This window comes from Sebastes fasciatus, chromosome 5 (assembly GCF_043250625.1).
Source record: "Sebastes fasciatus isolate fSebFas1 chromosome 5, fSebFas1.pri, whole genome shotgun sequence".
NCBI classification, from domain to species: domain Eukaryota; kingdom Metazoa; phylum Chordata; class Actinopteri; order Perciformes; family Sebastidae; genus Sebastes; species Sebastes fasciatus.
In genome coordinates, this window is record NC_133799.1 from 7,783,582 (window position 1) to 7,800,669 (window position 17,088).

At 43.1% G+C, this 17,088-nt stretch overlaps 1 protein-coding gene across 2 annotated transcripts in view; it reads right to left on the reverse strand.

Annotated features, from left to right (window-relative positions):
- Window positions 1–2,105: 2,105 nt before the first annotated feature.
- The window catches only part of hmcn1 (hemicentin 1), a 93,901-nt gene continuing 78,918 nt past the window's right edge, over window positions 2,106–17,088 (reverse strand). The window contains exons 81-107 of one of the 2 annotated variants that reach the window (XM_074634865.1): window positions 16,140–16,409; window positions 15,401–15,591; window positions 15,015–15,228; window positions 14,720–14,854; window positions 13,914–14,104; window positions 13,440–13,521; window positions 12,963–13,232; window positions 12,665–12,835; window positions 12,381–12,551; window positions 11,105–11,275; window positions 10,787–10,957; window positions 10,398–10,568; window positions 10,128–10,298; window positions 9,522–9,668; window positions 9,199–9,336; window positions 8,917–9,038; window positions 8,414–8,651; window positions 8,166–8,228; window positions 7,616–7,735; window positions 7,393–7,527; window positions 7,184–7,297; window positions 6,950–7,075; window positions 6,693–6,821; window positions 4,987–5,355; window positions 4,674–4,793; window positions 4,400–4,526; window positions 2,106–3,282 (exon numbers count right to left, since the gene is read on the reverse strand). In XM_074634865.1, coding sequence (XP_074490966.1) covers window positions 2,916–3,282; window positions 4,400–4,526; window positions 4,674–4,793; window positions 4,987–5,355; window positions 6,693–6,821; window positions 6,950–7,075; window positions 7,184–7,297; window positions 7,393–7,527; window positions 7,616–7,735; window positions 8,166–8,228; window positions 8,414–8,651; window positions 8,917–9,038; window positions 9,199–9,336; window positions 9,522–9,668; window positions 10,128–10,298; window positions 10,398–10,568; window positions 10,787–10,957; window positions 11,105–11,275; window positions 12,381–12,551; window positions 12,665–12,835; window positions 12,963–13,232; window positions 13,440–13,521; window positions 13,914–14,104; window positions 14,720–14,854; window positions 15,015–15,228; window positions 15,401–15,591; window positions 16,140–16,409 — 4,694 coding nt within the window. In that variant the 3' untranslated portion in view covers window positions 2,106–2,915. The remainder of the gene's footprint in view (window positions 3,283–4,399; window positions 4,527–4,673; window positions 4,794–4,986; window positions 5,356–6,692; window positions 6,822–6,949; window positions 7,076–7,183; window positions 7,298–7,392; window positions 7,528–7,615; window positions 7,736–8,165; window positions 8,229–8,413; window positions 8,652–8,916; window positions 9,039–9,198; window positions 9,337–9,521; window positions 9,669–10,127; window positions 10,299–10,397; window positions 10,569–10,786; window positions 10,958–11,104; window positions 11,276–12,380; window positions 12,552–12,664; window positions 12,836–12,962; window positions 13,233–13,439; window positions 13,522–13,913; window positions 14,105–14,719; window positions 14,855–15,014; window positions 15,229–15,400; window positions 15,592–16,139; window positions 16,410–17,088) is intronic. The other variant, XM_074634866.1, reaches the window with a different exon arrangement.

Genomic DNA, 17,088 nt, shown 5'->3' on the forward strand with positions numbered 1-17,088 from the left:
GGCCATCGAATTCAAACACATCATCCACATTGTGGAAATCATCTAAATATTCAGACATTGAAGATCTTCTAAATAACACTAAGCTACGCTTTCTTTACTCCAACACAATGAACTCTGCCCGGCTGGCACTCGCGTTTCCACCATGGATGTATTCCACTATTCCATCGTCACACCGTCTTCCGGCAGCATGTCACCTCGCAGTATAATGTCAGACACTGGACGGAAATGACGGTGCCAGCTTGCCAATGTTGACTTGTTACTAATGCGCTGCGAATGACACTAACGATGGCTCTGCTCCATTCAAGTGTTCCAGTGAGAGTGACAGTGAGCCAGCATGCTCATAGCAGGACCCTGAACTCAAAGCCGCTAAATGGAATTCAGCCATCATTAATTGTATTATTTGCACTTGTGCTTCTCCTGCTGCGACAAGTCAAAATGTCTTCTGTGAAAAAAGGCTTATGGGATTGCAGCCCCTTAACGGCTGCCCTCTACAGTACTCTGGCTCTTGTTCTGTTGCTAGAGCAACAGCTTTGGTCCAAGTTTACTTCCTGTCAGTTACTACAACATCGCAACAGGAAATACAAAAGGGCCCATTTATAATGTTTATGTGATCAAGTTTGAAAAGGTCTTTTAGTCAGCCAGACACAGAAACACTGCAGAGGCATTTGATCGCTCTGCTGTAAGGCCCAGATTTGTGGAGTGTTGAGGTGAAGGTTGTCCTTTTGGAAATCTCTCTCCCGTCTCCACAAGGGATCTCTGGAGCTCAGCTAGAGTGACCGTCAGGTTCTTGTTCACCTCTCTTATAAAGGCCCGTCTCCCCTGATAGCTCAGTTTGGCTGGGCAGCCAGCTCTAGGAAGAGTCCAGCTTGTTCCAAACTTCCTCCATTTAATACCTCTGGAGGCCACTGTGCTCTCGGGAACCTTCAATGCAGCAGAAATCATTTTTGTAGCCTTACCCAGATCTGCGCATCGACACAATCCTGTCTCTGAGCTCATGGCTTAGTTTTTGCTCTGATGTGCATTGTCAGCTGTGGGATCTATAGACAGACAGGTGTGTGCCTTTCCAAATCATGTCCAATCAGTTGAATTGACCACAGGTTGACTCCAATCAAGGTTTAGAAACATCTCAAAGGTGATCAAGAGAAAGTGGAGGCACCTGAGCTAAATTTAAAGTGTCATAGTGCAGAGGGTGGGAATATTTGTCGATGTGATATTTCAGTAATTTCTTTTTAATAAAATTGCACAAAAAAAAATAATCTAAAATCCTGTTTTTGTTTTGTCATTATGGGATATTGAGTGTAGAGTGATGAGGGGAAAAGGATTCAAATGATTTTAACATAAGGCTGCAACATAACAAAATGTGAAAAAGTGAAGAGGTCGGTAAGTGAAAGATATAAGTAATACAAAAAAAACTTCACGTTTACTCACAAATTTAAGAATAATGAGATCCTAAGTGGACGAGACAGAGGTGAGCACATAACTTCTTAGAGGTGTTTTAGAGTAGACTGTACAAAATATATTTTTTGATGATAAATACGTTGACTGAAGCAAAAAGTATAATTCAGAACAAGGTTGTTTTAAGCCCATTAATGTTTGCATTTGATTTAAACATTTGAAAGGATGTTACAGCAGTTTTTCTTTCTCTTGTTTTTGCATTTATCAGGGGTGCAAACCACAAGAATAAAGTTTATATTAATTGTTTTTTGCAATCACCTTCCATACTTATTGAATTGTGGAACTAAATTCTCCTCAAGATTTATTTGATGTACGTTGTCTACCAGCTTTTTGTTCCCAATTCAGCCAATTTCCCCATTATTTCATCCCTATCTATCTATACATACAAATATATTAGATTGTTGTTAATTTAATATGTAGATTGCTACTAAAGATATTAAGACATTCATACAAAAATTACAATTAGAATTTTGTTTTGCAGAAAAAATGTAAGGATTAAAACAAAAAAAGAATAGTGCACATGTGAGTAATCATGTGATCACTCAAGAGTTACACAGCAGGTAGCTTAATAAATTGTCTTTTTTTTACTCCCAGATGTGACATGCTTAATAAGGATCTGTTTTATGTAGTTGTACATACATAATGCTTCATTTCAGTGTATATTCATTTATTACATTTTTATTACAAAACGGATACAATAGGTACAGTATGGCAATACATTATGAGAAAAAAAACATATGTACAAGTCATAAAAATAAAATACATCTTGGTATCAACTATTGGATGGAGCAGTATATGGCACATTGATGATGTAATCAGTGTAATGATTAGATAGGGTTTCTATTTGATGCATTCACGTGTATGATAGGCCGCTACCTGAGGATGTACAATATGTGACAGTCAAGTTTTCTATCGCCAAAAAGATCACCGTATCTGAACAGTCACAAATCCACTTTAGTGACTGTGAGGGCTAAACAAAGGTGGGAACTGCCCATTTTTTTCTCATTCAAGCACTTCCCAATAAGTTAATAATAGGTAGATGTAAATAAAAGGCTAGCTGAGATTTCTTGAGTAGGGTTGAGGCCTACTTTCTGAGCCAGCGGTGGACGCTTCGGCTTCGAGGAGCAAAATCTTGTTGGTATCATAAATAAATCTGAAGGGGCAGGGGAAAATAATAAGGCAAAACATTAAACATGTCACTGAAAAAGTCCTGACAGGCTGAGGTGAGGATTCCAGGGATTAGAGCCAATAAATAGCCAGTTTCATCCGAGCCTCCTGTTCAGCTACAGCGGCCTGTATTGACGTCTTCAGGGCTGTATGCACTCACTGGCCTCGCTCACACTGAACACAATGTCTTTTTTCAGTTTGTTTACCGATGTGGCTGCTTTTCCAAAAACCACTCACTCATTTAGGACGCAATCCATCACCGCACCTCTGCCTTAGCGTCATTTAAAGTGCTCTCAGTAGGGGTAGGCAGAGACGGCGATGTAGACGATGAAGGTCGTCTGGTACTCGATGCCTCCGCCTTCGTTGTAGGAGAGGGCGCGGACCTTCATGCGGAACGTGTGGGGCTCTCGTAGCGGCCGCGTGGTGAACAGCACACCCTTCAGGTTCTCGTCTCGCAGGGCGAAAGGTAACGTGACGTCCTCGTCCACCACCTGGAAGCTGGTCCTGGGGTGCATCACTCCGTCCTGTGTGTAGGCCACCAGTCTGATGAGGTCCTGGTTGGCTGCAATGCCAAAGGGCAGAGACAGCAGCTTGTACTCCAGGGCGTAAGGGCTCAGTGCACACTCCAGGTCATTTGGTGGGCAGTTCTTCAGGCAAAACCTAGACACAACATCAGACAGCAGATTAGAGTTGATTACACTGTGAGCACCATTTGTCTCAAAACTTCTGCAAATAAAAGCGAAACTATCTGCATGATATGGTACCTCAATGGCTACGTGAAGAATGTTTCATATTTTTGTGAAGTTGAACTGATCCTTTAAAGGACCAGTGTGCAGGATTTAAGGGGATTTATTGGCAGAAATGGAATATAATATTCATAACTATGTTTTCATTAGTGTATAATCACCTGAAACTAAGAATCATTTTGTTTTCTTTAGCTTAGAACGAGCCGTTTATATCTACATAGGGAGCGGGTCCTCTTCAGGGAGTCCCCCATGTTGCTCCGCCATATTTCTACAGTAGCCCAGTGCGGACAAACCAAACACTGGCTCTAGAGAGAGACCTTCACGTTTTTACGTCACCTGAAGGCCACCGTAGTTCTCCGACACATTTGGAAAGGGAGGAATGAGTGGAGGGGCATTCAGTTGGTTGCAATCTGCAACCTCACTGCTAGATGCCACTAAGGATGTCGCAAGAACCGATACTTCGATACCAAGTCGATGCCAAAATTTAGAAAATGTGACGGCCCACCGTAGGTACCGTCAGGGCTCGAGATTAACGCCGTCCTGTCGTCCCGTTAAAATGTGTTTGGGACGCAGTAAACTTACTATCGACGTGTTCAGGGGACGCATCCTATTTTTTTCCCTGATATTGCTACATTGGTAACAACAAAATCTGTGTTGAAATCGGCAGGACGAGAGCTGGTTAACGTTGCTGCTTATCGGCTGTCAACACGGGAGGTACCATTGATTAACATTATGATGTGTTCAGGCTATCTATTCGGTAAAAATTGAGAAGTGGGCGAAGGTAAAGTCTAACGTCATCATGATGTGTTCAAATGTAATCTCGTAAAAAAATGAAACTTGAATAAATCCAGTTGTTTGAAGGAGATGTCTTCACAGCAATATAAAACAGATAATAGAGAGGGAATTATGACCTGTTGAACTTCCTAACAAAAACCAGTATGCCAATGGTAATAAAGGAGTGGATGGTGAAGTACGTGGGATTTATTGTTTTACTTTTGTGGATTAATCCTAATATTCCTGTGAAGGTTTACCCTGTGGCTGGTTCCCTCTTGTAGTTCGGTGGACAGGGTGTGTCAATACACTGGTAACTTCCTCTCATGTTAAAGCACATCTGGTTCGGTCCACACTGGATGTTCAGCTCCAGGCACTCGTCTATATCTGTAGATATGACAAACAGCTTATTATCATTACAGTACATCAGCTTATTGTCATTACAGTACATCAGCTTACCGTTATTACAGTAGATGCTATAATAAAATGAAATGATGGTGATGGAAGGAAGCAAGGAATAGCTGGTGGTCTCACCTTGACATGTCTTGCCATTGGCCATGAGGCGGTAACCAGCAGGACAGAGACACCTGTGGCTCCCCGCTGTGTTCATACATTCATGCTGACATACATCCCTCACCTCACACTCATTGATGTCTGTTGGTGACACACACACACACACACACACACGCAAACATCCACAGAATGATCAGAGAACATAAATGATGCATTAAGACACATTTTTAAAGCTCACAGTCCCATATTCACAGCAAAACCCACAAGCAGCAAAGCAAAGAGAACATCTTTCATCCTCTCCCTCATCTCAACCCTGCCTGTCCTCCATTGTTACCTAAGCAGACGCCACCCCTGGGCTCAAACCCCTGCTGACAAGCGAGGAAGCCCTGCTGAGAGGAACGTATGCGAGTCTCTCTGCGGCTCCGGCTCCTGTTGCGCTCCCTTGTGGTGGCTGCGTTGGAGTGGTAGCTCTGAGAGGCCAAGTTGTGGTACAGTCGCTGGTAGGAGTTGCGCTCAGGAGAGGACTGTGATGTCCGGTAGCCGAATGAGTAACTCTCATAGCTGGGCAGACGCTCCAGACCAGCGCAGGATTTGCCATCCCCCAGCAGTTGGCGCCCCGGCGGGCAGGTGCACTTGAAGCTGCCGGGTGTGTTGATGCACTGGTGGGCACAGGGCTGTGGAAGCTGCTCACACTCATTTATGTCTGCCCTCAGCACAAAGAAAGACCAGCAGCAGGAAAAGACAAGAGGACGGAGTGACAGAAACGAAGGTGCAAAAAGAATACAGAAGTAAAAGGTGATATTCAGAGGGATGAAAAGAGCAAATTAGGCAGCGCAGGCCATGAAAATAGAGGAGGGAGATGAGAATGAGGGGGGAAAAAAGGGTATATGTCAATTACCCCACTGTACAACAATACATTTCCATGTCCCTAAGACAGAAATGTATTGAGATTATAAATACATTTGTCTAATTTGAATGAGAGATTATCTCCTCTCATATCAAATAAAAGTAATGCTTTGAAGCTCATGACTTCAAATCTAGTTAACGTTTTATCTGAGGAAATTATATCAAATATATTTCACATTTGATATCAGGTACGAAATCCAATTCATGCCAGATGAATGTTTCACAAAGACAGACATCAGCGTACGATGTTAATGAGGTCACGAGGGGGAACATTGAAAGTATGCCATTACAAAGCCACTCCAGGAAATAGCCAGATCCAAACATAGAGGTAACAGTTTGAAAAGTCAGGATTGTAAGAGAGTGAAAGGAAACAGAGTGACAGACAGAGCTGGGAGGTCATGGTGCTGGTCTTTCTCTCCCTACCTTCCTTTCCTACCCTGTCTCTTACTCCTATCTGACAGTGTAGGTAAGAAGACATAACATCAACGTAGAGCTTTAGAGGACCTGATACTATGCATAATATCTTTGCAGGGTCTTTATGTTACGAGTTAGTCAGCGGTTTTAATTGCAGCATTTTAGAGATGTAAGCAAGCACTGGCAGGATGTGATGTCTGAGCTACGTTGCAGATGACAGCAGAGTTATTTTAGATTTTCAACAAGAGTGAGTCACTGACACAAGGAGAGAAGAAGTATGCTGGCAGAAGCGAGCAAGCTGATGGGAAGTGCAGTGCAAATGCGTTTCACACTTTTTAATTGCTTAAAGGGATAGATTGTGTGTTTTGAAGTGTGGTTGTATGAGGTACGTATCCATAGTCAGTGTATTACCTACAGTAGATGACTGTCGGCACGACCCCAGTTTGGAGAAGCAGACAGGAGGTAACTCTTCTGTTTCTCAAAACTGGGGGCGTGCCGACTGTCATCTACTGTAGGTAATACACTGACTATAGATAAGTAACTCATACAACCCCACTTCAAAATAGCCAAACCATCCCTTTTACATGCTGTATGTTTTGGCAAACATCATCAGCTAAGCAGAATCACACACTAGCAAGTGGAAGTATCACTGCAAATGAAAAATAAAATATTGGATTCATGTTTTCTTATGTTCATGAGAGACATAAAGGATGTACGTACCGAGACAGGGCCGTCCCACTCCCTGAGATCTGTAGCCACGTGGACAGGTGCAGTGGTAGCTGCCTCTGGTATTCTCACAGATCTGATTGTATCTGCATTGATGAGTGCCATCTCTGCACTCATCGATGTCTACAGCACAAAGGATACAGAAGTAAATCATAATCTAGATCCCTCCCCGTCTGTACTTTATTAAAATTTGCACTTCAGCGAATGCTCTCTGGCTTAACAAGGAATACTGTATGTTGGTGAATACTCACCTACACATGTCCCATTGCCACCTTTAGTCATACCATTGGGGCACAGGTCAATACAGGTGTAACCACCTCGTGTGTTTTTACACTGCTGATCTGATCGACAAACCCTCTGTCTGCATTCGTTTATATCTGGGGTGATCACAGAGAGAAGAGGTCAATTACAGAACAAGTTTCTTCAAGGAAAATGATATGAATAATCTAGATAAAGCACTATACGGAGAGGTGTAGCTGTCTTACCTATACAGCGTCGGTTCCTGAGGTGAAAGCCCGGCTCGCAGGCGCATCGGTAGCTGCCAATTGTGTTCAGACAGTGCTGATTGCACGGATTGGATTCCTGGCACTCGTTCACATCTGAGCAACAAAAACAACAAACACTTGTAAAACCTTTCACATCAGCAACACTCACAACAAAATGCTCAGTTGATTAATAAAACTTGTTGATGTACCCGTGCAGCTGAGACCATCAGCCGTTCTCCTGAAGCCGCGCCCACAGCGCATGACACATCGGTAGGCGCCAATAGTGTTCTCACAGTCCTGTCCATCGTGGCATACGTTCCCATCCAGTGAACACTCATCGATGTCTATGAGAGCATTCATTTAATTAAACAATGACCTGTGTGTGTATTAATAATAAAGCTGAGAGCACTGATTCAGAAGTGAGATGTATACCGTGACAGGTCCTGCCGTCAGCTGAGATGGTGAGGCCTCGGGGACACGAGCAGTAGTAGGTGCCCATGGCGTTGTGGCAGACGTGGGAACAGGGGTTCCTGGCCTCACACTCATTCTCATCTGCAGCACATACATGATACATAAACAACAATAATGCAACATCAGAACAGATTTAAGCATACAATCAGAAAGTTCTGCTCGGATAAGCTGTTAAATCATTTAACGGTGCTTTTAAATGCACTATGTGTATTTCCAACCAGCCTACGTCCGCCCAACAACTGGCAATTGCCAAAATATTTGCACAGAGCAGTGACTAAGCGGCTCTCTCATCGGAGGCAGACCATTAAATTAGAAAAATAAAACGACAAACATCGCCCAAACTAGCTCCCCAAAAAACAACCATGTACTGATATATTTGTACTTTAAAAGCAACTTTTCAATGGACTTTTAACTTAACATATCAGTATTATTAACTAGCCATAGACTACATTGTTGTTCAACTGATTCTCACTGAATTCGGAAAATCACAATATGCAGTGATAAACATTACCTGCACAGTAGGGCCCAGCAGACACCAGAGTGAATCCCTGAGGACACTGGTTACTGCGATCTCCTGGAATAATACGAACATTTCATAATTTAATTTAGATTTTTGAGACAAAAACATGCAGGGAAAATTGGTTGACGTAAAAGGTTGACTGGACTAAGCATACAGAAGAAAAATATAGTAGCCTTGTTTAGTCTACCTTTCACACATAGCCAAAATATTATTCCTACATTCAGTCCTTCTAATCTCACCCTTGGTGATACGAGCTTTGATGCTGTACTCTAACATCTCCTCCAGGGGGTGGTAGTGAGCGTTGATGCCTGTGGCGTGCAGCGTCTCTACGAGGTAGGGCATCTTGCCCTTGGACACGTCGTAGGAGATGGTGTGGTTCCAGGAGTAGGGCACACTCTCCCTGTCGATGCTGAACATGCGTGTGGACAGAGCGTACAGCTGGCCTGGGCCCGTCTGGATGTAATCCTCTGTGTAGTCCTGAGTCGAACACAGTGTACATGTGAGGCAGCTTCAAAGTACAAAAGCTCCACAAAATATGGCATTGTTTATAAAAGCATCTGCAGTGATGTAATGGATATGTAATTTGTAGTAAATTGAATAAAACAGAGTTGAATTGATTTGTCAGGCTCATTATGTTTTGTTTTTTACGGCTTTTCCCCAGATTTTATGATGCAATCTGGTTAAGTCATAAATATACCAATATGCCTCAAAGTGTAATCACCTGTTTAGCTTATTTGTTTACCTTGATGCTGATGTCAGTATGTGAGGGCAGCTGCAGGATGTGTCCGTTCACGACGATGTCCAGTAACAACGCTCCATCTGAGTCATGGCCTCTGGCGATGTGGGTCATCCTCAGGATCTCACCTACCAAGATTACACCACAGACGCTTGTAAGGTTCCACCTTAGTAGCGTTATTCTCTTCCAAACTCATCAGTCTACAACAAGCACCAGATTGAATGTGCATTGGTGTAAATAGTTCCCATTACAGTAACAATACAGACACAATGGCCTGTCCGTTCTTACCTGTGGCAAACTCCACCTGCGTCTCTCGCCTGAAGATGCTTCCTGTTAGCGTGTAGCCATTGACAGCCTCTCCTACTTCCTGTGCAGTGGTCCAGTAGACAGGGTTCAGGATTGAGATGAGCTTTCTCATTGCAGGACCTTGAAATTAAAAGCAGAAGAAAAAGAAGAAGAAGAAGAAGAAGAAGAAGAAGAAGAAGTCATATTTCATTTATCATGAGATTTACTGAGAAACACCTCAGGTGCACTGGTTGCAAGGAGCCAGGTATTATTTGGTGCATTTAAAAGTAGAAGATTTAAACATATGAAACTGTTGGAAGACTGACCTAATGTCCTTGGTACGTTAGTAATAGTGGCCTTGATGATTCTGCCACCAGACTTGCTATCTGTGATGGTGGCATTGAGGATGGAGATGCCAAACTCAATATCGTTGATGTTCCCTATGATGCTTCCCCGTGCCTTCTGGGGTCCACCTGAAAAAAAGAAGAGAAGGTATTTAAGAACGCTTTGAATGCAACGAACCAGAAAGTATAAAAAGCAACATACGCAGCATAGGAAGGAGGTCGGGTTGGATGGGTGGGAAAAAACACCAAACTTTCGTCAAGGACACCGATGTTGGTACCCCATGTGAGTCACAAAAGTTCTGTACTTAAGTTAACTTAACCCATACGTTGACTTATTTGTCACATAACTTCCATACTTAAGTAACTTCCATGATCTTATCCTAAAGCTAACCAAGTTGTTTCCTGTGAAGACAGAAGTTTATTTTGAAGAGACTATATGCATGTTACGAGCGTAAATTGACATGTGTTGCTGGACATTCGTAGGAGAACGCACGAAAAATTTAATAACTTTTTGATATCATAAAAACCATCGTATGAGGATACGTTGACTAAACACATATATAATATGTATTTACAAAAATGCCTCACCTGGGCAGCCCTGACTGCTACACCTGGACAGCTGAGAGGAGTCTCCTGGACACAGCCGACCACTGTTGCTAGGAGACGGACTGTTACAGACACGGACACGTGTCCTCTCTCCGCCCCCACAGGAAGTGGAGCATTCTCCCCAAGGCTGCCATGAGCCCCAGTTACCATCAACTGCAATAATATACCACAAAACATACGATAAGCACACATATTAACACACCAATCACCAAAAAACAGGCATACGGCAGGGCATTTTTCATTACGACTCACCAGGACAGGTGCCTGAGCTGCATCTCTGTATCTGCGTATCAGCACCTGCACATGCTCTCCCACCATTGGCTGGTCTGGGGTTGTCACATGTCCTGTAGCGCCTCATCTGACCTCCGTTACATGTCTTGCTGCAGCTGCCCCAGCTACTCCATGGACCCCAGTTGCCGCTGACTGACAGAAAGAAAGTCAAAATGTCAAAGACAAAAAAGGAAAAGAGATAAGCCAAAAGAGCAGTTACGTTACTGGGAAGAAATCAAGAATCAAGATACAAGAAAGACATTTTTACAGATGGATGAAGAGAATATATGTTTTTTTCCCCCTATAAAATAAAAGATGCTGCATTTGAAAAATCTAACCACTAAGAGCAAATAAAAGTTAGTATGACTCACTGGGGCAGGGGTCGCTGTTACAGAAGTCAATGTGCACGTCGTTGCCCTCACACTGCCTGCCACCGTGCTGAGGGGCGGGGCTGGAACAGAGGCGTGTCCTCTGTCTGGTCCCGCCTCCACATGAAACACTGCACATGCCCCAGCTCACCCAGGACGACCACTTCCCATCCACTGGAGGGCACAAGAAAAGAAGAAGCAGGAGCATCAGTCACTTAGACTGATTTCACATCATCCACTGGGGAACAGACATGTTATGGATATAATGGACTAAAATCTCCAATCTGATTTTATTGTTAAATTCAATCCCTGAGGTCTCACCAGGACAAGGTCTCTCCTTGCACACTTGTGTTTGGGTGTCTGTGCCCTCACACTGAGGCCCATCAAATGCTGGAGGAGGGTTGTTGCACAGCCGGATTCTGGACTGCATACCCTTACCACAGGACTCACTGCATTGGCTCCATGGTAGCCAAGAGCCCCAGTTACCCGCCACTGCAGGAGTATAAACAAACAGTCGGTAAATAATAATAATAATGCATTTCATTTGTAAATATACAGGCCTATAGTCAGATATTAAGGCCCAGTAGTGGACAGTAAGTACATTCCCTCAAGTTCTGTACTGAAAGGACAAGTGTGTAACATTTAGGGAGATCTATTGCCAGAAATGGAATATAATATTAATAAGTATGTTTTCTGTATAATCACCGGATAATAAGAACTGTGTTTTTGTTACGTGAGAATGAGCCCTTCATATCTACATAGGGAGTGGGTCCCCTCTCCACAGAGTCCGCCATGTTTCATCAGTAGCCCAAAACGGACAAACTAAACACCGTTAACTTTTCCTGCTTGGGCCGGAGTCGATAATGTTACTCGCTCCCGTCGCCGCCTCTCTCTCTCCTGCTTCACCACTCACTTCCCACGGACCTACGTTACTTTTACAATAACAGGCTCTAGAGAGGGCCATTCGCGTTTTTGCATCAGACACCGTAGCTCTCCAACACGCCTGGCACAAGGGAGAGGCTTTAGTTGGTTGCTATTTCCTCATCTCACTGCTAGATACCGCCAGATCCTACATACTGGACCATATACAAATCCAGTTATATAATATATAATAATAAAACACTCACAGAACTGTCTTATAAGTACTTTAACTTTTGTCAAGTACATTTTGCGGACTACCTTCTAGTACTTAATCATAAACAAGTGAGTAAAGGATGTGAATAGTCCTTTCCACCTCTGTTTAGGCCCATAATCCTGCATACAGAAAGCGGGTTTATTAAGACCCTGTGAAAATCAAGGCAAATAATAAAATCTGGAATAAAGCCTGTTCATAGTAAATGGGCAATATATTATAGGCAGTTACACAACTGAGATAAACAGCATTGAAACATAATTTAACCAAGCACTGACTTTAGTATTTAGATTTTGAGAAAAGTGGGATTTTATGCAATTTTAGATTTTTAGATAACAACTGTTTGTATGGGACATCTAGTTGAGATCAGACAGACATTCCTGCCAGTTGCACTTCCTCATACCAGCTATTCATACAGCTGACAGTCTTCTGCTGCATTTACAGAAAAGGTATTTGGTCACTCACCTGGACAAGGCCTGACACTGCACATGATGACCTCCACTGCCTTCCCCTCACAAGGCCTGCCTCCATGCTGAGCTGGAGGGTTACTGCAGGTCCGGATCCTGGTCCTGTTTCCCTGACCACAGGTACGAGAGCACTCCTCCCAGAGAGACCACTCTGACCAGTTCCCATCCACTGCAGAGGGACAAAGGTACAGACTTTGTTACCACATGTGCCATTTGCACACAGCCTCCTTATAAAAGTGAGTACTGAGGTTGAATCCTCTGATTTATAAAAAACACTATCACCTGGACAGGGCTTTCCCCGACAACTACGTGTCTCTGTGTCCGATCCTGCGCAGTGGCGTCCTCCATTGGCAGGTAGAGGATTGTTACACTGTCTCAGCCTCTTCTGGGACCCGACTCCACAGGACACACTGCAAGGGCCCCACTCTGCCCACTCGGAGTAGCCCCCATGAACTGGAAAACAAATGAATGCATGTTAACGTCATGTCAATTTAGATGATTGTTGCTTCGTTCTTCATTGCAGAGGAAATAGAAGATGATGAATACTTTTAAAAAAGAATCCCCACAAAGGCCTGCTCACCTCGCACAGTAAGAGTGACCCTGACCAGCACTGATCCCAGCAGGTTTCTGGCCACACATTCATATTCAGCTGTGTCCTCCTTCTGGGCACTGCTGATCCTGAGGGAGCTGTTGGACAGGGTGGAGAAGCGGTCGTTGCCCAGCAAGGGGCGCCCCTGGCGGGACCACTCTATCATGGGTGTGGGCTCACCCTCCGCCTGACAGTTGAGCACGATTGTGGTACCAGCATCCACCACTGTGTCCACTGGCTCCACTATGATGGTCGGAGCCCCTGGAAGAAGAGAATTCCACTGATTTCACACATCAAAATCAGTTTGGGAGCACCAAGAAAACAACCCCTGACGATGTCACTGTTTGAGGTGCAATACTAAATCACTGGAGTGCTCTTTTAGGTTATAACAACTTCTACATTTTGTTCATGTAGCAAATGCAAGATTTTACAGCAAACAGGACTGAAGCAGAGACGACAGACACTTACTCTGCAAGGTGAGTTTGACGCTCCTCTCCACCACCCCAGCATCATTTGTTGCCACACACATGTAGTTGCCAGCATCTTCACTCTGTATACAATTTAATGAAAACACAGTCCATCATCATAATCACAATTAAAGTTAAAATATGTGCCAGTAATCTCAGGGAGGTCTTGGCCGGAGAATTGGGCGTTCCAGTGTCAGATGAACTATAGGAGGAGGGCCTGTCCAGTATACAGAGCTGTTCTATTAATTCTAAGATATAGATTAATTCAATTTAAAGTCTTACACCGACAGCATTACTTTAAGACTAAACATAGTAAGATATTTGAATCACTTTCTCCCATGTGTGACAGGTGTAGTATTGCAGAAGGATCACTGTCATTCTCATTCTGGCACAGAGCACTCAGACTTTAACTTTTCATCAACATTATGTACAGAGTATTACACATAAGAGGTATCAGTCTCATGTGTTTTCCTACCACTGTGCCATAGATGGCCAGAGAGCCATTGTCCAGCTGACGGATGCGGTTGTTGATCTGGATGTTTATTCCACCTTTGCTCCAGCGGATGGTGGGCAGGGGGTCTCCCCGAACCTCACAATTCAGGATGGCATTACCACCCAGCGGTTCAATACGGTTGGAGTGAGGGTCCCCATCAATGATAGGAGGCTCTGGAGACAGGCAGAAGAAGTTGACATTATGGACACATCACTTGATCAGAGTTGAGTTGTGAGTCACATGGTAACACTTTACTTTAAATCCCCCTACTTAACATTTATAAGCAGCAGCATACAAAGATTTAATAAATGTCTTCTAACACACTGTAATATAGTCGTATGCAGCTATCATAGACGTATCATAGATGTAGATAAGAAGTGGACGTAGTCACCATGACGTCACCCATTGATTTAAAGGCAGGTTTAAGGCACTTCTGAATTGGCTTCACTTTTCAGTGCTGCCAGAGTCGCCTGGCAGCTTTAAGGACAAGTGTTAATGTCAAATTTCTCCTATAAAGACATATTTTATATTATTACAACTGTGATAATTTACTATGTTGTCATTCATTATCTGTTTATAAACCAGCTGCGACTTATGGTCCCTACAGGAGGAGTTATAGTTGTTAACAAACACATTATAAAACATTAATATCTGCTTACAACTACATTAAAATGTGAAACCATTTATTAAATGTTTATAATGATAAATATAGGGACTTAAATTAGTGTTTCCAGCTACATATGTAAAATGAAGTTGAGTGAAATAGTTTCATGGCAGTGTGTTTTTACCTTTGACATAGACAAAGCCCAGTGATTTGATGGTTCCTACGCTGTTTTCTGCCACGCAGGTGTAGGTTCCAGAGTCGTCTTTGCTCACTCGCTCTATCACCAGCTCACTGTGGCCGTTCATGTGCCCGTAGTTAACTAAAGCATTAACAAAAGACAATAAGAGGGAAACAGTTAAAAGTCTTTATTCTAATATACTGTATCACATACAGCTACATAAAAATGCTGTTGCTATTTTTTTACATTTGAAATAAAACATTTTCCTAATCAATGGGGGTCTTTATATATCTCTATATACCTGGGATGATGTTGTTGTTGAAGGCCCATGTGATTCTGGGTAGGGGGGTGCCACTGACTTCACAGGTCAGCAGGAGGCGCTCTCCCTTGTTGAGGGCCACATCTCCGAGCAGCTCAGTGAAGACGGGGTGAGTATGAACAGACAGGGTCGTTGTCCGACTGTCCTGTCCGACTGCATTTGTGGCAACACAGGTATACCTGCCTCCATCGTCAGGCTGGTTCAGAAGGAGGGGAGATGAGGAGAGTGGGGGTATGCAGAAAATAATCGTTGCATGCAAGACAACAGTACCACCATCTACAGTAAGCTAAATTTAATGCAAGCCAATTTCACTTTCCAGTGATCTACAGACATTAACAAACGGAAAAATAATTTGTTGTTTTTCCTACCTGAGCGGTGTCTATTACTAGCTCTCCAGAGGGCAGGATGGTGTACTCCCCTGTGCTTTCACTGAGAAGATTACCGTCCTTCTCCCAGGACAGGCTGGGCTGAGGGACTCCCTCTGCCACACACACCAGCTGAGCCGGACTGTTTTCCACCACTGATACCTCCAGCTCTCCACCACGAATAGAAGGTGGGACTGCAACGGCAGGGGGTTCATTTTTCATTATCACATTCATTTTCAAACATTAGTCTAGTTAAGGGTTTTATCTGTCATTGTATATAAAATATACAATGACAGAGGGGCAGCCCCTAATGCCATGGATCCTACATTTTACATTGTGAAGCAAATTAGCTGGATCGCTTCATGGCATAAAAGGGAAAATGGAAAAGGCTTTGTTCTTCCAGCTTTATCGCAATCACAAACGGTGTAACTAGTGAAGTGTTGATGGGAAAACAAACAAATGAAACTGAAAACAAATGCACTCAAAGCAGAAGAACATGGGTTGGGCCAAGTAGCATCTTTGCAACGAGAAGTGCTCCTTATGGTTTAATGTGAAATGTTGTTTTAAAATATTTGAAGATATCAATGTCTCACATTCAGTTGGATCAGTTTAACAATATATTGATGTTGAAAGTCATACTTATCTCGTGTACTACAGAGAAACATAAAAGACAACTGAAACGCAAACATAATGTGTGGTGTTCAGTGATGTAGTTTAAAATACAGTATTGACTGAAGCTTACTCTGTACAGTGAGGCTCATCTCATGGCTGACAGTGCCCGCTGCATTGGCAGCAGTGCAAGTGTATCGTCCAGTATCACTTGGCTGGATGAAGGCGATCTGCAGGGATCCTGAACTGAGCACCCGCTGGCGCACAGACTCACTCAGCGGCTGCCCGTCTTTATGCCATGTGACAGAGGGAGGAGGGGAGCCGTCAGCTTGACAATGTAGCGTCACAGAGGAGTCCACAGGAGCCACATAGTTTTTAGTCTCTGAACTGATCACTGGAGGGACTGCAGGACACAGCAAACAGAAAAAGTCAAAACATTTAGAATAGTTATTGACATCATTAGCAAATAAGCAATTGGGCTGTTAAATATGAATTTAGATGACTGAAGAGAGTGTAACTGTTACCTACAGCAGAGGTGGGACCAAGTCATTGTTTTACAAATCACAAGTAAGTCTCAAGTCTTTGCACTCTAGTCCCGAGTCAAGTCCCAAGTCAAGACTGACAAGTCCCAAGCCCTAAACTTTGAGTTTTGAGTCCTATACAAGTCATAATGCGGTCTTCGCCAAATATAATGCCATTGGCGTCTCAGTTTTGCATACTGCAATTTGTTTTTTGTTGACCACCGCATAGTTTTAGTTATAGTAATTATCTGGTATAATTTTTTCTTTTCTTTTCTTTGGACTTGGGGAAAGATATCAACTATTTTTAAGTCAAAAGGCTCAAGTCCAAAAGAAGTTACGAATCATTAGTGTTAAAGTCCAAATCGAGTTGCAAGTCTTTTTTGATTTTGTCAAGTCGAATCAAATTTGTGACTCAAGTGTGACTCAAGTCCACACCTCTGACCTGCAGTATCAGGATAAATGCAATATAATTAAGACAGTCAGCTCTGCGAGAGATTAGTGTAATAAGTTTTGACATTGCATCACAAAATTGTATCTAACATATATTTTCTTTTCAAAATT